This window comes from Lissotriton vulgaris, chromosome 4_1, assembly GCF_964263255.1.
Source record: "Lissotriton vulgaris chromosome 4_1, aLisVul1.2, whole genome shotgun sequence".
Taxonomy (NCBI): Eukaryota; Metazoa; Chordata; class Amphibia; order Caudata; family Salamandridae; genus Lissotriton; species Lissotriton vulgaris.
The window spans coordinates 1,007,000,447-1,007,026,703 of record NC_141691.1 but is presented as its reverse complement, the minus strand read 5'-3'; the positions used below and the strand labels follow the sequence as shown (position 1 = coordinate 1,007,026,703).

General features: G+C 43.8%; 1 protein-coding gene across 1 annotated transcript; it reads right to left on the bottom strand.

Moving 5' to 3' along the window:
• Window positions 1-656: 656 nt before the first annotated feature.
• LOC147722811 (uncharacterized) lies at window positions 657-26,257 on the bottom strand. The gene is made up of 5 exons (XM_086967391.1): window positions 25,927-26,257; window positions 22,494-22,691; window positions 15,780-15,799; window positions 15,685-15,721; window positions 657-1,225 (listed from the first exon to the last, which is right to left on the bottom strand). Exons 1-5 carry the CDS (start codon window positions 26,255-26,257, stop codon window positions 657-659), a joined length of 1,155 nt encoding a protein of 384 aa, XP_086823517.1.

Below are 26,257 nucleotides of genomic sequence, written 5' to 3'. Positions count from 1 at the left end.
CGGGACTGAAACGCGTTGGCTGTTGTCCTATTTCCTAATACGAAGAAGAATAAAGAATTTTGATAAAGGTTACAATTGGCTGTTTTGTGACTTCATCCCTGGTGCTACCGCCACGCTTTTTAAACAATCTCCACCAAAGCTGCATCAGGTGCAGTGGGTGGCCTTCCCTCTGGAGACATGCTGGATCCAGCAGTACGCTTGGCATGGCCTTGCCTTTGCCCTACATCCCCTGTTTACCAGGTGTACATCCTACAGTGCCCTCCTTTCCCTGCTTCACAGGGGTGTGGATTGGAGTTGAGGTTGTGTGTGAATTTGCCTTGGAGCTCTTTTTATGTGGACTCTTAGCAGGCACCAGCTTCTCAGCGGGCACGGCAACTGTCTGCTTGTCTTTGCTCGATGCTTTTGGGACAGGAGAGTCCTTGGCTGGGGGTGCCTCTGAGGCATGTGAGCCTGAGGCCTGCTTCTTGGCTTTATGCCCCTGAGTGTCACATGAAGGGCTTTTGCCTTTGTGCTCTGGGGTGGCTTTGGCTTTTTGGAGGATGGTGCCAGTGCTCTGGACTGCTTGGCCTGCTGCTGTTGTGTGCTGCGTGTGCTGTATCTTGAGCCTGAGGTCTGTGGTGTGTAGTCACTATTGTCAAATGTAGGCAGGGGTGTGGCTAAAGGGACTGGAGCTGGACTCTGAGATTGGCTGCTGTCACTGCGGAGGACAAAGACTGGACAGTCCGGTGTAGCCCACCCACGTCTGTATTAATGCCCTCCATGAAAGCAACAACCTGTGCCAACTTTTTGTCGTGGTCTACCAAGGTGTTGATGAGAGTTGTCTTGCCCACACACAGCTGGCGCAAAAGGTCCACAGACTCAACACTGATGGATGCAGGGGAGACAGGGGCAGGGGCAACGGTGCCTGGGGTGAAGGACACTCTTCCCTTCTTACTGGTGTGAACATGGGCAGCACTAGTGGAAGTAGATGAGAGGGTAGGCACTGGACGCTGTGTGATGGAAGAGAAGGCAGAGTACCCGCTTCCTGTTCCCGCCAATATAGATGCAACACCGCTGGCATCAGATGACATTGAGGTTGGTGTCTCTGGCTGAGATTCCTCAAGCAGACTCCTGTCCCTCTCCAAGGCGCTGGTCACATCAGTGTCACTGTGCTCGTGTGAGGCAGTCGTGCTTGATGCCTCACCATTGGTGTCCATCCCCTGTCCTTCTGTGCCCATGGGAGATGCTGCATGAGACAAAGATGTAGGGTCAGGTCAGTGGCATTAACACAAACATCATATGCAAACAAAGCACAAAACAAGATGATGATATCCCCATGTGGCACACTACCCTGTGCAGTAACATTGTGCACCCTCAATTCAAAAGTCGAATTTTGCAGGTTATCATGCAAACATAGTATAAGTGACGCATGTGATGACCACACAGTCAAAAAACCTGCTGGTGGCTCCGTGTAACCAGACACAAAGATCCCTCTGAGCACACCTAGGGCCCTGAGGGGGTAAAAGATGTACCTCCCAACATGTTGCCACTGTCACATCTGGAGGGAGCAGAAGTGGACAACACAGGTACAGACTCCAAGATAACAGTCCTCAATGGCCATGAGCTCATGCCATCCACCATGTCATACTTTGGGCGTCATGGAGGTCACATTGAGGGACATGACCTTACAATCTCACACCCTCTCACAAGGCCTGTTGTGTGCAATCAATTCTGATGTCAGGCAATGCACACATTGATGAAAGCACACTCAGATGATGCACACTGCTGTTTCCTTCCATGTGATGCCCCTAACTACCCCAATGCAGATCATCCCAGAAGGCCATGACTCAGAATGCAATGTCGGGGAGGAGTCAAGATGGCGGGCTGAGCACCGCCGAGTGGAGACGCTGCATGTGTGGTCTGCTCCTGGTAACTGCGACTAATGAACGAAGGAATGAATTCTATTCAACAGAGACCTAACGGAGTACGGAGTACGGAGAGCGGTGCAGGGGAGGAATGAGAGGAAGATTTAAATTGCTTTTTGCTTTTTTGGCGATTTACTGACTTTTGGCAATTTGTACTCACGTGTGGAGTGATACAAGAAGATCGGCTGGAGACTGGCGTTTAGCGTTCGGCGCTTGGCGGTTGGCGGGATCAATGTTGTGGAAGCTGCTGCAACACGGCAGGAGCTTGCTTCGCTCCCGGAGCCGAGCAGCGAGCTTCACTCGCACTACACCGCCTTCCACTTTTTTGATCAGCTGGGCGTTCCGAGCGGTGACTCAGGGTGCACACCTGAGAGCTCTCCCAGGAACACGGCTGCAGCGACGCGCTGGAGAGAGAGAATCAGCGGAGTTGACAGAAACAGCAGTGGGGCACGAGTCGATGTCCTCACGTCAGACAAGATCCAGGAAGACCGCTTTGGCGCCTAAGAAACTACTTACAGGTACTATGACTGCGGTGGCTGTAGGGGTAACGGTGGTAAGCACCCTGGGGGATAAGAATGAGACCAGTCAAACGGCTTTAAATGGGACTGCCAACCCCGGTTTGAACACCCTTGGAGCTAGCGATGTCGATAAGGGTTTGTGCTCAGGAAAGATGATTGATTCCACCATTGCTGCTAAGGGAGACGCCAAGGGTGTGTTAAATATGGACTCTAATTTAACAGAGATGCAGTCTGTCGGTAAAGACAAGAGTAATGAAAATGTTAAAGGTGATAAAAATAAAAATAAAAATAAAAACGATGAAACATATGCCAGAAATAAGGAACTAGGTAAAATATTTGGAGTGGAACAGGCAAAGAGGAGTACGCAGGAAGTCACCCAGGATATTGGGCTTACTACTGAGAGATGTGGTGGCAAGAAAGGATCGGATAAAGTATCTATAGACAAAGGGCCTATAATCTCTGCAATTAAGGAAACTAAGGGAGCTAGTGAAACAAAGCTGGTCCAGAAAAATATCGAGACTGATCTAACCAATAAACCACCACAGATGTTACAAGATCAACTGGGAGGCGCCGAGATTTCTAATGCTAGCAATACCATATGTGAAAAGGCTGATAAAAATAAGCCAAAAGAAAAGGAGAAGGAGGGAGAGGGTGTGATTGATTTGAGTCAGGAAGCTGGAACTAAGTCAGATGAAGATTCAAATGTTGACTATGAGGAACTATCGGAAGAAGAAGAAGGGCTTAATGAGACTCCTAAAGTGATAACTAATAAAACTAATAAAAAATTGGTACCAAGGAAAGCTAAGAGAAAGGTCAAGACGAAGCAAAAAATCCTCCTATTAAAGGCAACAGGTAAAGAAATGGTCGAAAATAAAAAAAGTCGCTTAATTGATGACAGTCCTTTGAGAAGGTGGATAGAAGCTAAAGGCGGAGTAAAGAATATGGCCTTAAGACTCTCGGGGGCCAGTCCGGACGAGCTCAACGGGCAGTTGAGCAAAATTCAAGAGGATAAGTTAAGCAACAATACATGCTTAAATGTGGACAGACCTATGGACCCCCTAACTAACTCTAATGGAATTGCACTACCTTTGAACCAAGAGGTCTCAAGTAATACGATCATAGTCTCTGAAGAGGAGAATAATGATTTAAATGTTGGGACACACTCAGAGACCCCTGGAGTTTCTTTTATTTCTATTGGTACTCTAGATACCTCTACGCTGCAAACTATATCAAATGAGCTCAAGAAATCAAGTATGGAACCAAATCTTGAGCTGTTAGATCCAAATAGTGAGGAGATAAACGTACCCGAGGAAACTATAGTATCCAGTTTGAGGAAAACACAGATACAACTAGATCAAACTGATAAGAATCCTGAAAACAATCCAGGAAAAGTAGTGGAATCAGATTCTTCGGTTGAAGTGCCAATAGGCACATATTTAAATCTGCAAGAATCAATACCTGGAGGGTCTATATTACAAGCCGGGAGCTCTTCTCCGCCAAGCTCCTTCCACACTTACAATCCCATACCACCAAAGGGCATATCAATGGAGGCAATTATGCAGACTTTTCTAGATCAGAGGGTTGAGAGCCAACAACAATACCTCCAATTGAGAGAGGATAACACTAAAATACAAGGAACCATGAGAGACATTTGTCAAAATCTAGGAGGAATAAGCAAAGAAATAGAAGACATTAAAACACGAATAGTGGAGGTCGAAGAAGATGTTAATCATGCTTCCTCAACTATTAAACAAAATACTTCTAGATTGACTCTTCTGGAAACCAAAGTGGAAGATCTGGAAAATAGGGCCCGAAGACAAAATCTTAGATTATTTGGAATACCGGAAGGTATTGAGGGGTCAGACCCGAGAGCTTTTGTGGTCAAACTTTTTCAAAGGGCCTTCGTGGATCTCGCAGACTGGGATTGGGACTCCCAACTCCAAAGGGTACACAGACTACCGTTAGTTCAAAGGAATACTAATAGCAAGTTCCCAAGACCTTTTCTGATTTACTTTGGCAATTTTCTCTTGCGACAAGCAGTTGCACTAAAAGCTAAACCAAATAATCCTGTAACCGTTGATAACTTCACTTTTTTTGTGAAGTCTGATTTAACTAAGGTAACTATGGATAAACGGTGGGAACTTCGGAAATTAATCGATGCCTTCAAAAATATAGGATGCTTGGCCTATTTGCAAGAACCTGCTCGCCTTAAAGTTATTCGGGATGGACAAGTGGTCTTTTTCACCGATCCCTTATCTGCGGAACAATGCTTGGAAAAATTCTCATGTGATAATGAAAGAAGAAAGCAAAAAGAAAAAGAGAACTAGTGCTATACTTTTTTTTCTTTTCTTTCTTTTACCTTCTCGTAATTTTTCTTCTCTAATATTTAAGAAGGCAGGTTAGATACAGGCATAGGTATGTACATTCTTTCCTCTTTTCCTTTTTTTCTTCCTCTAATTTAAGCTGATATTTTGTGATACTCTGAAATGTGAGTTGAATATAGTTACTAAAGGTACTAAAGGTATGATTCAATTTAGGTTTGAGCAACCACTCATGCATGCTTCTTCACAGAGCTGCCACTCCAGCGGCAGCAATGCTAGAGGGGAGCTCCCCCCCTAGAAACGGGGTGCTGCAAGGGAGGGGGTGGGGTTGCCACAAGGGCAAGGGTGGCAACGGGAGTCAGGGGTGGGGGGTGGTGATTAAAAGGAAAAATGTGTTTGCAAGTTTTGACGTTTTATTTTGGTTTAAAGAAAGTGGCAATGTAATGCTAATGAAGGTTAAAACAAGGAGGAATAGGAGTTTATTATGTATAAATTCAATATTTAATAAATGCTTAAGTTAAGAATTTTATGTTGGAATGTAGATGGCCTAAATAATAAAAGTAAAAGAAATCTAGTAAAAGAAGAGATTAAAATGTATAATCCGAACATAGTGCTGTTGTCAGAAACTCATATAAAATATCAGGATAAAAAACTACTCACACAACTAGGCTACGAATTGGTTATCTGTACCTCGCTGAATGAGACCATAAGGGGGGTTGCTATTTTAAAACAAAGAACACTTCAATTAGATATAATGAAGACTGCGACTGATAATAGAGGCAGATGGGCAATAGCACAGATTCAAGGTGCTAAAGCTAAATTAGTATTCTGTGTGGTATATGGCCCAAATATTGATAAACCTAAAATCTATGAAGATCTAAGCTTAGAATTACTAGAATGGGAAGGGGAAATTATTATTGCTGGAGACTTTAATTGTGTGATGAATTATAAAATGGATTCTACGGGGCCAATGAATTTTAAAAGAATGCACAAAGTTAGAATGGCGATTTTAGAATTGGCAAGATTAAACAACATTAGAGACATATGGCGGTCTAAACACCCAAAGACGCCAGGTTTCACCTATTATTCTGCCCCGCACAGATCATGTTCTAGGATTGACATGATATGGGCCTCAGAAAATATTTTAGAAAAATGCACGATTGAAATCTGTCCCAAAGTAACATCGGATCACAATCCTCTTCTTATGGAAATTAACACTGATAATCAGAATGTAAAATTAAGAAAATTTACTTTTCCTAGACACTTATTGGTTGACCCAACTTTCATTACATCAATCAAAAATCATATACAGGAATTTATTACGCTAAATATTAACACAGCGAGCATCAATACTGTATGGGACACCTGCAAGTGTAGTATCAGAGGCTGTGTCCAACAGTATGTATATAGGCTTAATACAGAAAATCGTAATAAGAATAAGGATATGACATCTAAACTATCAGATCTGGAATTACAACTGGCGGAAGCAACACTGCAATCAAAAAATAATATTGATCAGATTAGAACACAACTAGCAGGGATACAAGCTGGACTTAGGAAAACGCTAAGGGAAAGATATGCGGTTAGACTACATAAATACAAATTAGATCAATATGAAGGGGGCGACCGTATCGGAAAAATACTAGCCTTCAAAACCGCGGATAGGAAAGCGAAAACTAGAATAAAGGAAATAATGGGGTCAGATCTAGTGCTATACGGGCAGGAGGATCAAATTTTAACTCAATTTGTTAAATTCTACCAGCATCTATATACCCCAGAGGAGCTACCGAGCAAATTAAATATTGAAAAATATCTCGATCAACACTTAAACTCAACGCAAGAACTTAAATACGAAACAATTCAACATCTAAACTCAAATATCTCTATTGAGGAGATTAAAATAGCTATTGATCATTTACCCTTAGGTAAGGCAGTTGGGGAAGATTGTATACCAGGGGAGGTGTACAAACTTTGCTATCAAGAGTTGGCTCCTTTATTACAAACAGTTATTAACTCTATTATTGTTTCTAAACAAGCTCCTTCTTCATGGAAACTCGCTAAAATTATATTTTTTTTGAAAAAGGGGAAGCCAGAAAAAGAGTGTGGATCGTATCGGCCCATATCTCTATTAAATTCTGATGTGAACATTTTTGCCAAAATTTTAGCTAATCGACTAGCGCCCCATATGCCAGATATTGTTAATCCCCAACAGCATGGCTTTGTGATAGGTAGAGATACCACCATGCATGTTAATACTTCTATAACGGCCTTAGATGTAGCAGAAACCACTAACACCCCACTCGGTATGATAATGTTAGATGCGGAAAAGGCATTTGACCGAGTGGGGTGGGATTATTTATGGACAGTATTAGGAAAAATGGGTATAAATGGCCCTTACTTAGACTGGGTTATGTCAATCTATGATGAACCACGGGCGGTGATTAGCTACGGAGGAATAGATTCTAATAATTTTAAGATTTCTAGAGGTACTAGGCAGGGATGCCCCCTTTCACCATTATTATTTGCTTTATCTTTAGAACCTTTTTTAAATGCTTTAAATACCCAAACAAATATAATACCTGCTCAACATGGGGACATAACCCTTAAATTAACAGCTTTTGCGGATGACATCGCAATATATACATCGGATGTGTGTAAAGCTATGCCAGCAATTATAGAGGAAGCACACAAGTATGGGGAAATCTCTGGATATAAATTAAATGTTAACAAAACCCAAATCATACTTAATTACACCCCGGCTGCATGTATTTATAAGACCTGCAAAGAAGCTGTATATTTAGGTATAAAGCTTATGGCTAAAGTGGAGAAAATTGTTGAAATAAACTATGGGGCTTTTCTCAAAGAGACAACTGCAAGTTTTAAAAAATGGCATAAGATACCTCTGAGTCTACTAGGGAGATTAAATCTGATTAAAATGAAAATCTTACCTAAGTTACTTTATTTGTGCAGAGCTATACCGTTACTGCCAAATAAGTTGTTTTTTAAGAAATTGGATGGTATCTGTAGCAGCTTTATTTGGGGGTATAAAAAAGCACGGAGGGCGATTAAACTTCTGACATTACCTATCTCTAAAGGGGGACTTACTTTTCCGGATTTTAATCTTTATTTTTTAGCTACTTTTTTTTTGCGCATTAGGAGTTTATTAAAGAGTACCCCTCCTCTATTTTTTCATCAATATATGCTGGGAACAGATGCCAACCAATTTCTACTACGGGTTCATGACCCTAATTACTTCAAAAGAGTAAAATTTAAGACGGCTAAGCACGCTATCAGAATTTGGGACAAAATCCTGTACATTAGCAATTCCTCATTTTACAACGCTGAGCTTAGACTATGGAATAATCCGGGCCTGCCTGGTATCTTCTCGGATGGTTTGGGAAATCGGTGGATGAGACTAGGTATAAACACGCTAGGAGACTTGTATGATATTAATGGCCTGATGGATTTTGATAATTTAAAAATTACAAATGGGCTCACTGATGATATGCATTTTAAATATAGACAGCTTAGAGATTTTTTTTGGAACAAATTGAAGATAATGGAAGTTGGACAATCTGAAATTCTTGAGGGTATCTATTCAGGAAAAACTAAATCATTGATTAAATGGGGATATCAATGGCTCATTAAGGTGAAGGGTGAAAACACAACCCAAATTGCAGCTAAATGGTCTCGTAGATTAAACCAAAACATTAATTCAGTTCACATTGGTAATGCCCTAACTCACTTAAATGACATAATTCACTCTTCCAATTTGAAAATGCAACTCTATAGGACTGTTACGGAGCTATATTATACGCCACAAAGGATATCTAGTTGGTCACAAGGTAACTCCTTGACAGATAAATCCAAGTGTGCTAAATGTGATACTGCTGCGGTTGGAATTGAACATATGTTATATTATTGTCCGGCACTCTCTAATTTTTGGAATCGTATATCCTACTATCTTCAATTTTACCAAATAAGCTCAATGGATTTCACGGCACAATGGGTTCTGTTAGATATTCAAGATATGAACTGTCCCAACAAAGATCTTTTAACGATTTTGATAGCATGTGCTAGATTAATTATAGCCAGGGTTTGGATCTCTAAAGAACCCCCCATGGTTGCTGACTGGCTAGCACTGGTATATGAAATTAGAACTATGGAGTTCTCCCTAGCTAAGCTTAGAGGCCCTAAAGCCCTTTTGAAAAAAGAAAAGATATGGAAGAGATTTTTCGATGGTCAAGAGTTATGATTAGGCCTAATCTGTTCTTTTTCTTCTTTCCTTTTTTTTTTTTTTTTTTTCTTTCTCTCTCTTTAGAAGTAATGTGAAGTTTGATTTAAGAAATACTGGTTTATGTTTCCATTCCTCTATGTTACGAATTTATAACTGTATGTTAATTATGGAACTGATCTGCTACGAACTTTGTCACTTCTTGCAAACAATAAAAACGTTTAAAAAAAAAAAAAAAAGAATGCAATGTCAAGGGCCCTTACTCAAATGACATGAGAAAGTACAGGTAGGGAAAATGCATGACAGCTGCACCCAACACAGAGGCCACTTACAAGCCATTGCATCACACTAGCAACATCACAGGGCCCAGCGCTGGCCCAGGCTGTGCTCTATGGGGCGTGGTTCTATCTTTTTACAAACTCCTAGGTTCCTCGCAAAAGAGGTAAAACCCCAAACTTATGAGTTTGTTTTTCTTCTTTTTTGCACCATTTTACACATAGTGCTATTTTTAACTTTCACGACCATTGGCAGGGCGGGCCTTAGCGTGCCCCTCCTGTCATTGGCACACTCGCTTACCGGTCCTGATGAAAGCCCAGTAAATTAACACATAGATTGGGCAGAAACATGTTGACCTTCTTCTCAGGGTAAACACCAGTATATTGTAATTGGCTAGTTTCCCTACACATAACCAGTTTTTAACATGTCAGGTTGACCAACCAATAAAAGTCTTTTTGGTACAACCTCTGACATTTTTAACCCTATTATTTTTCACACTTCATCCTCACACAAAAAACCTGCTCCGCAGTCTCCTGGCGTCGCAGCACACCGGGGAGGTACTCGATCTCTCCCGGTGGACCCGATGATGAAGCATGTCACCACTAGGGTGAGTGAGGGTTTCCTGAAAAAACAGTGTATTTTTTCATGAAATTGGTCTTACTATCTGACCACTTACAACTGGCCTCAGACTTCACGTGCGACAACCACTTTTCTGTATATCCTTCCTTTACGGACACTCTTTCTTTGATTACTTGTGCACACATGCAGACACTCACAATCAAAGTCACCCTTCCCAGAATACACACCCCCAGCTTGCTGCTGATGCTCCTTCAAACGTGCATCCAGCGCATGCTGTGTCACAGCTTAGATGCGGGCCATTAGTGGTGTCATGCTCCTGCGTGCCAACCTGCCAGTCCGAGTTAGCAGCCCCAGCGTCATCTCTGCCACGTTTTTGCTCAGCTGCCAGATGTCATCCCACCTCTTGTGACAATGTGTGCGCTGTCGGATGGAGACACCCAAAGCCTGCACCTTGCATGCAATGGCCCTCCACACGGCCTTATGCTGGTAGACTTTGAGCTGGAGGCATGGGAGACAAGAGGGGGAAAAATCAGTGACACTAGGTTATGTACCACTAGCTCTCAGTACAGGAGCACGATACTAACTCAGCACTACTTCACAGATATGTCTAGCAGAGACAATACAGCATCTCACATAGTACATTAGCATGGGAGAATCATACGAAAATGCATGCAGGTATGAGGGTGGACACAGTACCTGCCCATCTCATACACATGCAGGATGCCAGCACAGAAAGCAATGTGTAGGCTGCCCACATCCGCTATCCAGTTTGTGGGTGAGCAAGACATACATTGCATTGGAATTTATGTTTTGGGGCAGACTCACTGTGTCCAACACTTCACAGCCATCAATGTCCTTGCCCTGTGAATGGCTCACTGCGTCATGGAGGTCACATTGAGGGACATGACCTTACAATCTCACACCCTCTCACAAGGCCTGTTGTGTGCAATCTACAGGGCTGAGAGGGCTCTTTGATTGATAGTCTAGCAAACAACACACATGTTTCACTCTGTACATTCACTGATGTGTCCTTGCCAAATTGGGAATGAATGTGCAGGCCAGGTGGGCTCACACTGAGGTCCAATGTGGGGCATCAGAAATGTCACATGAAGGGACAAATTGAGAGCGCAAACAGTGGCTACACATGTGAGCCAGTACACATGCTGGTGGAAATGGAAGGGGCTGTGCACAAAAGTACTACAATCTGCTGTGTCATAGGTGATTTACCACCAAGAGTGTCACCCTCTGATATTGAAGTCCTGAGCATAGTGCTGACCTATACATGAGGCAAATTTTGAGTCAGACACAATTCCATCAGTACCCTCTGGACGTAAACCCTTGCTAAGGCCACAGATGAGCCTGTGAAGAACATAAGGGACCCACTCATCCATTACACATGCAATTTTTGTCCTGAATCCTGGATTACCAACTTGCTGCGTCACTGTATGGCTGAAGAAACAATACATGTCCCTCCAATTATGATGTGCAGGCAGGGAAATGTGTGAAACCCTTTTCCCCTGGAGACAGCATGCTAGGTAGTGCATGACACAACCCCACACTCTCAGGCACATACTGCAGCAGATCAATGTCATGTTTGCACTCCCTGCACTCTCACCTCCACTCTGAAACACTTACCACGACATTTGGAGCACCATACAGCCTCACATACTGTGTGAGCACCTTGTCCACCAGGACCTCCAGCTCCTCGGTGGTGAAGGGACGGGCCCAGATCTTCTTAGTCCTCGAAATCCCGTGGTCCAGGAGACAGGAGCAGCAGCAGTTGGTGGTGAGGGGTGTCAGGTAGCAGGCTCTGGAGACAGGAGCAGCAGCAGCAGTTGGTAGTGAGGGGTGTCAGGCAGTAGGCTCTGGAGACAGGAGTAGCAGCAGCAGTTGGTGGTGAGGGGTGTCAGGCAGCTGCCTCTGGAGACAGGAGCAGCAGCAGCAGTTGGTGGTGAGGGGTGTCAGGCAGCAGGCTCTGGAGACAGCAGCAGCAGCAGTTGGTGGTGAGGGGTGTCAAGCAGCAGGCTCTGGAAGCTGTGGAAATGTGGAGCTCACTCCCACATATATATAGCCCCCTGGGGCAGTTTCAGTGGTTCTAAGCTGCTGCAATTGGTGTTCCAGGTCAGCCTTTTTCAAATGCATCCAATGACCGGCTCCACGGAGGTGGAGCACGCCTACCGCGATATTCAAAATTAGTCTACCGTGATTGTGGTTTCCATTGGCTGTTAGGGCTTGGGCATTGACAGTGACACACCGATGGGGCCAGGCGGTAGCTACCACGATATGGGTGCCATACATTGCTAATAATGACCATGATTTCGGTGGCGGAGCTTGACAACTGCCATTTGACCATGGGTATATGCCTATCACTAACGCGAATGTGGCTTTGGCATTGATAGTGACACACCGCTGCAGCGAGGTGGTAGCTACTGCGATATGTGTGCCATACATTGCTAAGAATGACTGTGATTTGGGTGGCAGAGCATGCCAACCTCCATTTGACCATGGGTATATGCCTATCACTACCGCAAGAGTGGCATTGGCATTGGCAGTGACACACTGCTGGGGACAGGCAGTATCTACCACGATATGGGTGCCATACATTTCTAAGAATGACCGTGATTTGGGTGGCGGAGCATGCCAACCACCATTTGACCATGGGTATTTGCCTATCACTTTTTGTAAAAATGAACCGTACACACCGGGTTACGTGCACATTTACTTCTGAGTAAGAAAGACGTTGTTTTAGATAAATCAATTTCCACCAACTAGCTTCTGTTAAGCGTTTCTATTTTATTTTTTAAAAGTGTATCAATTTTTTTCTTATATCTTACTTCATTTATATATTTTATCAAAACATTTTTGTTATTTTCATACAAAGTTTTTTTTACATATAACACATGACAGTAATTTTACATTGATTGATTCATAAAAAATCTTAGTTTAAACAATTTATAACTTCATTTCTTGAATACAGAATATATTCCCTTCAACGCGTTTCGGCCGTTTGCCTTCCTCAGGAATTCTGCATTTTCTTTTTTACATAGACAGTGGCTATAATGATGAGAGATAATAGTTTAGTATTTTATCTTTTTCAACATGTTATTCACAATCAACGTCTAGCAAATTACTTCTGTTCTTTTCTATATATACATGATTCTATTTATTGATTCTATTGTGATTGGCCCTCTACTAAAAGTCGGCCCTATCCTACTGGGTGCTGTGGTATCTACATTTATTTGCCTATCACTACCATGAGTGTGGCTTTGGCATTGGCAGTGACACACTGCTGGGGTCAGGCGGTAGCTACCGCAATATGGATGCCATACATTGCTAAGAATGACTGTGATTTGGGTGGGGGAGCACGTTGACAGCACCTTTGGACACATCATGCTGTGTCAATGGCCAATGAGCCGTTCTCAACAGTGCACAGTGGCCACATGATTAATGGCACATGAATGTGCACAATGCCAATGGAACATTTACCTCACTGCTGACTACACATGCCATATTTGTGTATATGCTTTTAATATTTGGCATGTACTCCCTTACATGTCACTTATGATATTGCTGGGCATTTACACAGAACAGTGTTGTGATGGACTCTCCAATGGGTACACATGTTAATGTGTGAAAGGGCAGAGCAATTCACAGTGATGAATGTCTGACAACACAATGTGCATATTTAACTGTCTACTCGTAGCTCAAGCACAGACTTGTTTTTTACGCACAGACTGGGCTCATTGTGTTGTTGATGTGTACCAGGTTCGACTTACACAAGAAGGTGTGGCACGTACAGCAGCTAGGTATGAGACAGTAGTGTTGCTGTTTCACACATATGCTGTCTGAACTACGCTCAGGGCTCCACATGCAAGATGTGGACATATCCCTTTAGGCATTCACATAGTCAGATATTTTTGGGGAGGTGCTAGCTGTGTAAAATAAAAACAGGTGTATGGATGGTGTAGTTGAAGGTGTCCCTACATGTAAGTTGGGCTGTGAGCTTAACTGTGGTGACAGTTATTGTTGAAGTTGTGTCAGTCAAAACGTAAGATGTCAGACACATCTCCTCGTGGAATGCATTGACATGTGTCCCCTTTCATCTTACCTAGGAGGAGGCCAAATGTGCATCATCCCTATAGTGGAGAGGAGGAAGGTGTGGATCTGTGTCAACAGCTGATCAACTGCTACTTCACTTTAAGGTGAATGATAATGTACAACGGAGCCATTGTCTTCTCATGTCGTTGTTGGTATTAAGGTGTATATGAGCTTTGTGACTGCAGCCTGTTGTTGACTCAGTGCTGGGTGCCAATGTTCCTGGGACAGGGCAGTTTGGCATAGGTACAGTATGTTCAGGTCATTACTGTTGCTCAATGTAATGTATGCAGATTGGAGTACCCTGATGACGTGTTGTGTGATGGCTGTGATGCTAATACCTGACTAGTGAAAACTGTTCTGGTGTATTTTTCTAGGTCCCTTCAGCCTCTCCTTGCTTACATACAATCCGTACGCCAGGTACATTGTAATCATGGCGAAGTCTGCACATCCTGTAATGTTTATGTTTATGGATTTATAAAGCGGGTACGTGCCCTTAGGCTTCCCAGCGCGAGGAGAAAACCTAACAACGGTGTACTCGGTCAGGCTGCCTGAGGTGGGAGTTTAGGGAAAGAGCAATGTTTTGAGTCTCTTCCTGAAAGCCAATTCATTGGTTAACATGCGCATATCCCTGGGCAGTAAGTTCCATATTTTGGGAACCAGGTGCATGAAAGATCTTCCTCCCCATCGTCCTCTTTTTATTCTACCCTGTTGCATGAGAATATCCGCTGAGGATCTTAGTGCCTTCCTTGGGGTATAGTGAGCAACCAGTTTTTCTTTTAAGGCAGGTCCTCTATCATTCATGGCTCTGTGGGCAATACAGACTGCCTTAAATTTGATCCTAGACTGCACTAGAAGCCAGTGTAGTGTCTTCAGGGCTGCCCTGGCTGACTGCTGTCTCGGGATTTGGAGCAAGGTCCTTGCTGCAGCATTCTGTACTACCTACAGCTGATTAATGACGTATTTGGGTGCACCCAGATACAAAGAATTCCTGTAGTCTAACTGTGACATAATTAATGCTTGGACCACAGTTTTGCGGGATTGTTCAGGTAAGATAGGGAGAATTTTTTGAAGCACACGGAGCAGACACGACGACGTGCGTGTAAGGAGTGTTTATTTAAAATGGGTACCAGTGACAGGGGAGTGAATATTTACGAAAAGGTGAATAGTGAAGCAATGAGTTTTCAGTGATGGTAGATGAGACAATCGAGTAGTCGCCACATTGATGTGGTGACCCAGTCCAACAGATGGATGCCATTAACAAGGCAGTGTGGGGAAGGACAGTCAACAAAGACAATGCAATGGTGAAGAGGGTTGCCATCATGGCTGGCTCCCTGACTGTCGTTTGTCAGGTGCTTTGCCACGGGTTCCTCCCTCGGATTTCGTTGGAAGGATCCTTTGTCATTTTGTAGGGGGGCCTCTGCTGCGGGCCGGTGGGGTCTGAGGAGTCCCCCCTCTTCATGCATGCAGGGGAGGATGTGGAACAACGAGGGAGGTAGAGGTGTTGTTTGTTGCACAGGTCTGTCCCTCAGAACCGCCACTAGCTGGCCCAAGAGGTCCACAATTTGTCTCATGCGGGTGTCGGTGGACTTCAGCAGCAGGGGGAGCTCACGTGAATCTTCCTCAGCCTAGCCCGTTCATCACTGGGTCCGTTCATAGGCCCCAAGGACTCTGTTGATGTTGTCCAGTGCTTCGGTCCCAGTGTCCTGTTGGCTTCGACTCCCTCTTGCCCTCCCACCTGCCCTGCTGTCATGGACCTGTTGCCTCACCACTATAGGCACCCGCCTCCTCTCCCTGCCCCCTTCAGTTGGTGGGGTGGGGTGGTCATCTTCTGGGGCAGGGAGAGTGTTGCAGGCAGCACTGGTGGTGGTGGTGGTGGTGTAGGCTTACAGTAATATTCCAATGGATGGCGCCAAATCAGCTGTGCTTTGGTTTATCCATGCTTTTAGTATAGATTGTCCATCAGTGTTTGTTCTGGAATGCCTTAAAATTGTCTTAACAGATAATGTATTTGAATTCAACAAAAAGCTGCCCTTCCGAGATCATAACTCCGACTGAGTAAACCAACTGTAGAACGTCTAATGTCATCTACTTGTTAATCTGCCCATGTAACTTGGGTTATGTGGGGGAGATAGGCAGGTCATTGAACGTGACATTGACCAAACACAGGTCTGCTGTGAGGACAAAAAAGATAGCAGCACCGATAGTAGGTCATTATTTGGAAAAGAATCATACTCCGGAAGACATATGCTGGTACATTTTAGAACGTATCTGCCCAAAGGAAGGGAAAACCTTAGAATCCATACGCAAAATGAGAGCGGTGTATTGGATATTCATGTTGAGGACAGCGGTAAAAGGGTTGAACGCAGTAATACCATGGGATCAAGCAATAAAACATAACTAACGTTTATAGTTACATGGATACATTAGCCATGGCTAAACTTCCTGTCAAGCTATGTTCCATGTGATCCTCAGATTAGTAACACCATAAACTAGTAATATGATCATGCCTATTTCTCGGTTTTATTAGTAATGGCAACATGGGCTTCCAGAAATATGTATGTATGTTCAATGATAAGGTAATCTCTATTTTCGTCAAAATGTTGATAGTCCTGTAGAATTAGTAGCATAAAGTGGACCGTTTTGAAGAAATTAAATAATAAGAACATATGGTCAAAATTAGAAAGTGCAGCATAATTAATAGAACAGAGTCAGGCGCCTTAAAGAAAATTTAAAAATTAAGAACACATGGTCACAATTAGCACGTTGAATTTGCAGTGGGAAATACATTAACAGGTAGATTCATCAAGCCGAAATCGGCTCGCAAAGGGCCAGATTCTGAGAATCTGGCCCTTTGCAAGCGCTATTTTTGCATTTGGGATTCATCATCCCAAATGCAAAAATCGCAATTCTAGAAATCGCTAAATTGCGATTAATTGCATTTAAGGAATCTCAATTTGAGATTCCTTAAATGCAATTCAGGAACCATTTAAAAATTGCGAATTTGCAATCTGGGGCCACTATTTACCGCGTAGTCTAACTACGTGGTAAATAGCATAAACTTAGAAGAGTGCACTTTAGTGCATTTTTCTAAGTTGTATGTTACACACACACACGTCCTTTGGACATGTGTGTGCGCAACACCAGTGTACATTACCATTTGAGGGGTGCTACAGGGTGTCCTTTAGACACCCTTGCACTCTTGAAATTGCTTCCTTATTTGCGATTCACTAATTGCTAATCGCAAATTCATTCCTATGGGCCATTCATTCCTATGGGCCATTCCTATGGGCCATTCATTCCTATGGGCCATTAGGCCCATAGGAATGAATGGGAAAGCCATTCCTTATTTGCGATTAGCAATTAGCGAATCGCAAATAAGGAAGCAGTAGAAATCGCATAAAATATCGCGATTTCTACATGTATCCCGTTTTGCGAATCTTTAATAGCGAATCCTTACAATTTGCTATTAAGGACTCGCAAAACATGACCATGATGAATCTGAGGGTATGTTCTCATAGAACTCTTAATACATGAACATCAGTTCATATATAGTGATCGGGTGGTTTTTGCATCCATTTCTAGCATAAATGTAATTAGAAGAGAGTACATCTTAAGATGGCGGCCTCATTTGTACACTCCAACATAGCCAGGCATCTTGATAATGACGTCATTACACAACGTCGTTGCATGACTAGAGACGCATTTAAGGCGGCTTGTAATCTCGTAAAGCTCTCTGTCCCGATATACGGTTGGGAGTCAGGGCGATATCAAGAAAAACTAGTAAGGTAAGCCTCAGTTTGCCCCGTGTACATAGATATATTTTTCCTATTGGTGTGAATTATATTAGGTAGGGCCTGGCATGGTAGGCTCTGTCTAACGCAAATATCTATATGAGGGAGGGCACCACCTATTATTATTATTATGATTAAATTAAATTTGTAAAGCGCACAGATACCCAAAAAGGGTTTCCCGGCGCCTAGTACACAAATTGCTAGAAAGCGAGTGGTTAAAGCACATTTACTGCTAGAAAAGCCAAGTTTTAAGATTTCTTCGAAAGCTCAGATAAGACAAGTCATTTTTCAAAGATACAGGAAGAGAATTCCAAATTTTGGGGCCAAGAGAAGGAACAACCTCCCATTCTTATCAATTTAAATCTGGGGATCACAACGTCCCCATGAGCTTTAGAGCGCAGGGGACGAAAAGGAATATAGGGATGGATGAGCTCTTGCAGATACAGTGATGCAACCCCTTGTTTGATTTTAAAGATGTAACACAAAGTTTTACATTTAATTCTTTGATCGATTCGTAGCCAGTGGAGGTCACGAAGGTAAGGCGAGATGGAAGCCTGTCTGGGAACTTGGCAGAGAAGGCATGCAGCAGAGTTCTGCACTACCTGTAACTTTCTCAGTACCGTTTGACAACTACCAAGATAAAGAACGTTGCCGTAATTGAGGCGAGAGGTGAGAAGTCCGTGGACTACCGTGCGTTGGGCAGAGACAGGGAGCATCCAGATGATCTTATGGAGCCATCTCAAGATCATAAAGCAGATGGCAGCCACATTAGCCACCTCTTGTCTCATGGAAAGATTTTCTTCAATAATGAAGCCCAGATTGCGGACATGAGTGACAGGAACAGGAAAGGGACCCATTTTGTGAGGCCAGTGGTGAGGGCTCCATAGGTCCTTATGCTTACCTAGGATAACAACCTCCGTCTTGTCCCCATTCAACTTCAATAAATTGAGGCACATCCACTCTGTCACTTGCCGTAGGCCGCACTGAAGGGCAGATGTTGTAGCGTCTTTGGCGGTGGACAATGAAAAAACAATCTGCGTATCATCAGCATACGAATAGAGGGATAAGCCTGCCTCCTTCACGATTTTAGCCAGGGGTATAACGTAGATGTTAAACAGCAAGGGGCTTCAAATTGACCCCTGTGGGACTCCGTGTGCTGATGCGCAGAGCTTAGATGATGACTTGGCAGAAAAGACCTGAAATGTGTGACCATTGAGAAATGAGGCAAACCAAGATAAGGCAATGCTATCAAGCCCGAGTGACCTCAGGGCATTAAGCAAGATGTTATGTGACACGGTGTCGAATGCGGCACTCAGATCTGATAGAATGAGTGCCGCTGTTTTCCCTCGGTCAAGATGTTGGCGCAACTTCTCAGTGACCCCAAGCAGAGCAGTTTCGGTTGAGAAATTAGCTCTGAACCCGGATTGAGAGTGATGAAGATAACCCACTTTTTCTATGTGTTCAGTCAGTTGCGTATAGAAATGTTTTTCCAAAATTTTGGAAAATACAGGGAGCAGTTATATAGGCCTGAAATTCGATAGTACAGAAGAATCTGCTCCGGCCTTTTTCAGTAAAGGGACAACCTCGGCCTGCTTCCACTCGGGGGGGACCGAAGCCTCCCGCATAGAGGCATTGAGAAGTTCTAGAACAATGCCTTTAGATGTTGAAGAGAGCTGACGTAGGATGTTAATGGGCAAAGGGTCGAGGGGAGAGCTAGACTTGACGCTATTTAAACAGTTTTGAAAGGACGTCGCATCAAAAGGATCCCAGAAGTAAAGTTTGGCTGTCAAATTGGAAGTGCTGTAAATCATCAGGTCAGATGGAAAAGCCATTCTGTACAAGGAGAAAGAAGCCAAAAGTGACTTATAAATGAGTTCAACCTTCTGGATAAAGAAGTCAGCGATATTATTGCGTTGACTTTCGTCAAGAACAGGGGGAGGGGGTGGTATCGGAACCAGCTAGCTTCCTTACTACAGAGAATAAGGCCCGGGGACGGTTTGATGCCTGAGTGATTGTACTTGCAACATAAAAGGTGAGTGCCATTTTGCAGTCTAAGTGATAACTTTGAGAGCAGCTTTATAAGCATCTTTGCGGGTGGGAGAGTACGATCTCCTACATCTTCTCTCTAGAGCTTTGCACTTTGACTTGGTGATTTTGAGGGCGTTTGTAAACCATGGGGCAGGAGGATGATGTGTGAAACTCCGTTTTGACACAAGGGGCAAACAAGTATCAATGGCCGTGGTTAGCCACGGCCGTGGTTAGCCAGGAGAGTGTTAAGAGACTCCACATTCAGCTTATCCCAGAGTCTGAAATTACCTGAGTTAGTCACAGAAGCTACTACCCTAGATGTAGGACAGTGTAAATTAAATGAGATTAAAAAATGGCCTAGCCTAGAGCATTGTGTCCAACATGAGTATGTTTACGCTTAGCTAAGTTATATAAAGAGGTGAGCTATTAATTGCGGCCATGCAGCAGTAGACAATTATATGCGGGAGAGTGCCGCCAATAAGATTATGTCCAATGTGAGTGCAATTGTGCTTAGCTCAGATATGTAATGAAGGTTGCTATCATTTGTGCACGTACGCTATCTGTATATTATAGTCTATTATGGATTAGTTAGATCTTTAAGCTTTTGCGCAGACAGAGCGCAGGACCTCTTAATATGGGGGCCAGACTCGCATATTCTGTTGGGGTAGGCACTCAAGAGTGAAACCACAACGTATCGTCGTCGCGTAATTAGAGACCAAACTAAGGCTTTGCAGAAAAGAAATAAATTATTCCCGCCCAGAAACACAGCCTGCAGTTAGCGCGGCATCACACCAAACTATTTAGGTGAGCCTGTGTGCGCTTAGTGCCTGCCTATATCATTCTAGTTGGTACTATTTATATAAAGGAGGATGCCGCTGGTAAGATTGTGTCAACAGATAATATGATGGCGCAAGGCTATGCATGAATTGCAAATTTAAATCTAATCATTAAGTATGGATACCCTCAAGGGTAACGTGTTTATCTTGAAGGCAGGATGCAGCTTTAATGTACCCTCGATAATTTAAGGATCTAGAAGTATGTTTGCCTCCATTAAGGGCCTTATGTAAGTCTATCCGAGCTTGAAACTTGGTTTTATTCTGTCATGCACGTTTAATAAGGATATAGAGATAAATCAAATCTATAATAAAAGATTAGAGACATAAAAATAAGACAGTAAGATAGCATGTGTTATATATTCCCCTGTCTTTTCCTTTTTCTTATTAAGCTCCCATCTTTGTATTTCCACTTATATCAAGTGGAGCAGTACCACAACTGGCTAGTTAGGAGTATAAATGGCCAATTTAATCGTTATGGAGTAATTTCATTTGATTATAAATGGACTGAGAAATAAAGATAAGGTAAGCAGATGCATGATATTATTTCAGATCAATTCTTGAATCTAAACGAGTTAGTGTGTCTACATATTGCCCTAAAGATAATATAGCAATGATAGTGCTGTTACAGCTAAGTGAGACAGGAGTCGCATCAAGTGACCTTTTAATACAGTATCTCCAGAATTTAGACCTAGGAGGTTAGACATCAACAGAAGGCTTTTGCGATTATTTAGGTGAGTTTTTTCAGATATACACTCTATGAATTTGGACTTCAATATATTAAGGAATCAGGTTCTTATTATTGATTTACTATTATTTTGATAGTGCCTAAAGAATTAGAGACATGCTCGGATACCATTTGCCCTGATTAAGTAGAATGGTTTGTCTAACTAGACAACAGATCTGTAAAGAATAAAAGAGAAGAACTTACTTTACTATTCCGGTAAGAAGATCAGGTAATCTATTAGATGCCTATGACATCTTGATAGTAAGATAGGTTAAAATCCTCCTCAGTTAGAGATCCATTGGGTAAAACTATACTGGTTTACAGTGTGAGATCTCTATTCTCAGACTATAAATAGGTGATGTTTGGTCTATACACAAATAGATAGGCATTAATAAAAACAGCCTTCAGACTTAAAGCAATAATAGCTCAATATACTGTCTTATGTAACCAACCCAAGAAGTGGGGACATAATAAGATAATCTTAAACTGTACATACATCTTTCTACCAGGGTGTTGTTTTAACGTGTGTGGTTGAAGTGTGCATGTTGGGTTGAGAGTGCGTTTAATGGCGGAACTGAAACTTTGAATCCAAGAATCCTTATACATGTGGGGGTAGTGTTTATCAGTATTGCATCAGGGGTGTTTAGTGCACTTGCAGCTGTAACATAGAAATATTTTCATATGAAATCTTTTTCCATTTCTAGCTTACCACTGGTGAGAACACCCTGAGGAAGGCTTAAACCCGAAACGCGTTGGTGGCAATAACCATTTGTAACCAGTATTCAATAGATGTAGACAATATGTGTGACATTCACCAAGTGACAGAGTGACATTGAAAATCACTTATGGAGATTGTAAACATCTGTGATTAGCCATGTGTCTGACTTTTAAGCTATTGGTACCTTGTGGGTAGACCATATCTCATTGAAATTTCCGTGGTAATTTGTGTATAGGAAAAGATGTAAGATGCATTTTTTATAACAAATGACTATTGACTATATGTATGTATGTGTTTTTTATACTTAATATCTGTCATGATAAGTAAAATGAAATAGAAATAAAAAATGATATATTTTTGCAAATACAGTAGTATTAAGTTTATGAATATTTAGTATTCTACGCTACGGCTGCTGCACAATTAAATATTTAGCACTATGCCCAGTGCGAGATTTTTTTCTCCAAAAAAGGTGGTGGTGTAGGACGCACAATTTGTTCCAGCAGGGGTAAACATAGTTGTTGGTGCTGCTGAGGTGGTGGGGGGACAGTGGGGTCCTGGGACCTGTTGTGCTCTGGCACACCAGGTGGGCCGGCTTCGAGCTCTGCGTCCTCGAAATCCAGGGAGTCATTCTCAGAGAGTCCTTGTTCTGGGGTGGAGACTGTCCCTGCAGGTTGATGTTGTCGTCCTCTGCAGTCCGTTGTTGGTCACCTGTAGGTCAGAGGGGAAATGGTCATTGATGTACACCCCTAAAGCTTTGTGGTTGATGTATCTTCTGCACAGTGATGTGCATCATGACATGATTTGGAGGTACATACGTAATATTTCCATGTTGTGACATGTCTATTGCTACCATGCCCCACGTGTAGATTCTGTGATTACGAGGATATGTTGTCATCTGAAAACTGGCAGCAATACAACTTGATGTGAGGCATCTTTGCTAATTACTCTGCGTGGCAGGCGTTAAATTTGTGCATGTACTAGGCATTCTCATATCATGCATACCTTTGTCATGTCCTGGGCTTAGGTTTATTTGTTCGACAGACTATGCTTGGTTTGTTTTCATATGGTCCTTTAAGCTCAGCCCCCATGTAACTTGCTGTGCATGTCTGTGCCATGATTTGATTTGAGATGGGATTTGTTGAGTCACACTTCTGTTTATGTGACAGTTACATATGCTTAGCTGTCTGCACATTGTAAGTGGCAATTGTATCTGTGTATATTTTGGTGGGATGTGAGGGCTGGTGTTGTCATTTGGCTTCATGCTTTTTGAGAGGAATGGCGGGGTGCATGCACTGTCTACTTGCCTGTTCTGTTGTCACATTTGGGTGGAATATGTGACACATCTCTCTGGGTCTGTGATTGAGTGCTCCATCCTGCTCAGGGGCGGGACAAGGGAGACTGTTGGGAGTTGTAGTGCAAGCCTCCCCTACACACACATCGCTCCCTGGTAAGATGGCTACCTACCTGTGAGATTGATGAGGGCAATGTAATGGCTGCCATATGCTTCTGGGTGGGAGGGAGTGATCCATCCTGCTCAGGGGTGGAACAAGGGAGACTGTTGGGAGTTATAGTGCAGGCCTCCCACACACACACACACACACACACACACACACACACCCCTCCCTGGGAAGATGGGTACGTAACTGTTAGTTTGATGAGGGCAATGTAATGGCTGCCACATGCTTCGGGGGGCAGAGTGCTCCATCCTGCTCAGGGTTAGAACAGGGGAGCCTGGTGGGAGTTGTAGTGCAGGCCTCCCACCCCCAAACAGCACAACCTGGAAAGAGGGCTACCTACCTGTTAGATGAGGGTGAACAATGCAATGGCTGCCACGTGCTTCTGGGTGGGAAAGAGTGTTCCATCCTGCTCATGGGTGGGACAAGAGATACTGTTGGGAGTTGTAGTGAGGGCCTCCCACACACACACACCCCTCCCTGGGAAGATGGCTACCTACTTGTTAGTTCGATGAGGGCAATATAATGGCTGACACATGTCTTTAGATACTAATGGGGGTGCACCAAAACAAAGTCCAAACAAGCAAAAATGTGTGAAAATAGCTCTTCTTTATTTTTTAAAAGTTCTTTGAAAAACTCATAATTTATATCAAAATAGATCCGCCAACGCGTTTCTCTCCCACACAGGGAGCTTTCTCAGGGCAACGTGAGAGTTAGAGTTCAATCAAAGTTCGAAGATTGTCGGAAGAAGTGACGAAAAGATATTAGCGTCAATAGAAGAAAAGACCAAATCGTTTCCACTGGTCCTTAAAATAGCTCCTTTAATATCCCGGAATTGCACACATAAGCAGTCCGCTTCAGGTGGATATTCTCAATTCCCAAAGTTGAATCGCCTCAGGATGGTACGCACAAGGAGGCACACTGTAATTCTGTTGTCGGACCAAGACCATATAGCTGGGTAATGTAGGCACTGCTTAGCGAAAATCCCGCTTGCGTATGTGGAAGACCAAAAAACTCCTGGGCGTGTTATCTCGCCCTGTCCCATATTCCGGACAAAGTAGTCGAGGAGCGTGATGCGGCCCAGTGTGTTAGACCCGTGTACCAGGGGGGGAGTGCTCCATCATGCTCAGGGTGTGACATGGGTGCCTGGTGGTAGTTGCAGTACAGGCCTCCCACACCCAAACAGCACAACCTGGGAAGATGGCTACCTACCTTTTAGATGAGGATGAACAATGCAATGGCTGCCACATGCTTCTAGGTGGGTGGGGAGTGCTCCATCTTGCTCAGCTGGGGAACAAGGGGGCATGGTGGGATTAGTATTGCAGGCCTCCCAGCCCCAGACAGCACAACCTAGGAAGATGGCTATCTACCTGTTAGGTGAAGGTGAACAATGCAATGGCTGCCACATTCTTCTGGGTGGAGGGGAGTGCTCCATCCTGTTCAGGGGTGGGACAAAGGAGACTGTTGGGAGTTGCAGTGCAGGACTCCCACGTACACACATTCTTCACTGGGAGGATTGCTACCTACCTCTTAGTTTGATGAAGGCAATGTAATGGCTGCCACATGTTTCTGGGTGGGAGGGAGTGCTCCATCCTGCTCAGGAGTGGGACAAGGGGGACTGTTGGGAGTTGTAGTGCAGGCCTCCCACACATACATAACCCTCCCTGGGAAGATGGCTACCTATCTGTTAGTTTAATGAGGGCAATGTACTGGCTGCCACATGCTTCTGGTGGGGGTGCTCCATCCTGCTCAGGGGTGGGACGGGGTGCCTGGTGGGAGTTGTAGTGCAGGCCTCCCACCCAAACAGCACAACCAGGGGAGATGGTTACGCACCTGTTAGATGAGGGTGAACAATGCAATGGCTGCAACATGCTTCTGGGTGGTATTGCTCCATCCTGGTCAGGGGTGGGACAGGGCTGCCTGGGGGGAGTTGTAGTGCAGGCCTCCCACCCCCAAACAGCCCTCCTTAAGATTATGGCTGCCTACCTGTTAGGTGAAGGTGAATAATGCAATGGCTGCCACATGCTTCTGGGTGGGTTGGGATTGCTCCATCTTGCTCACCTGGGGAACAAGGGGGCATGGTAGGAGTAGTATTGCAGGCCTCCCACCCCCAAACAGCACAACCTGGGAAGATAGCTACCTACCTGTTAGATGAGGGTGAACAATGCAATGGCTCCAACATGCTTCTAGGTGGGAGGGAGTGCTCCATCCTGCTCGGGTGGGACAGGGCCTGGAGGGAGTTGTAGTGCTGGCTGCCTGTACACATACATCCTGAAACTGTATATGGCTACCTTTGGGGTGGATCATATGGGTGAATGTTACATCTGTGAGACCTGTGTTGGGTATGGTGGTGCAGATGGATGGGATTGGACCTACGAGGTGTAGCTTTGGAGTTGTGTGAGACGGTACATGGCAGTGTAATGGTAGAAATGTGTTTGTCCTTACCAGCCTGCACTCCCCCGGCTATTCCTGTGAGACTCTTTGGCTGCAGAATGGCAAGCACCTTCTCCTCCCATGCAGTGAATGTTTTTGGAGGGATGGGAAGGCCAGTGCCAGTCCCCTGAGCCAGCTCACAGTTCTTGTTCCTCTTTTCTTTCATAACCCTCTTCAGGTCATGCCACCACTTCATAATTTCATTTCTGAAGCGCAGGGTGTTCCCTACTGCATTGACCTTGTTGACTATCCTTGTCCACATTTGTGTTCTTGTGGCTAATGGTGTCTGTTGGACCAGGTGAACAAACCCTTGTGGTTCTACTCTGATTATCTCATCTACCAT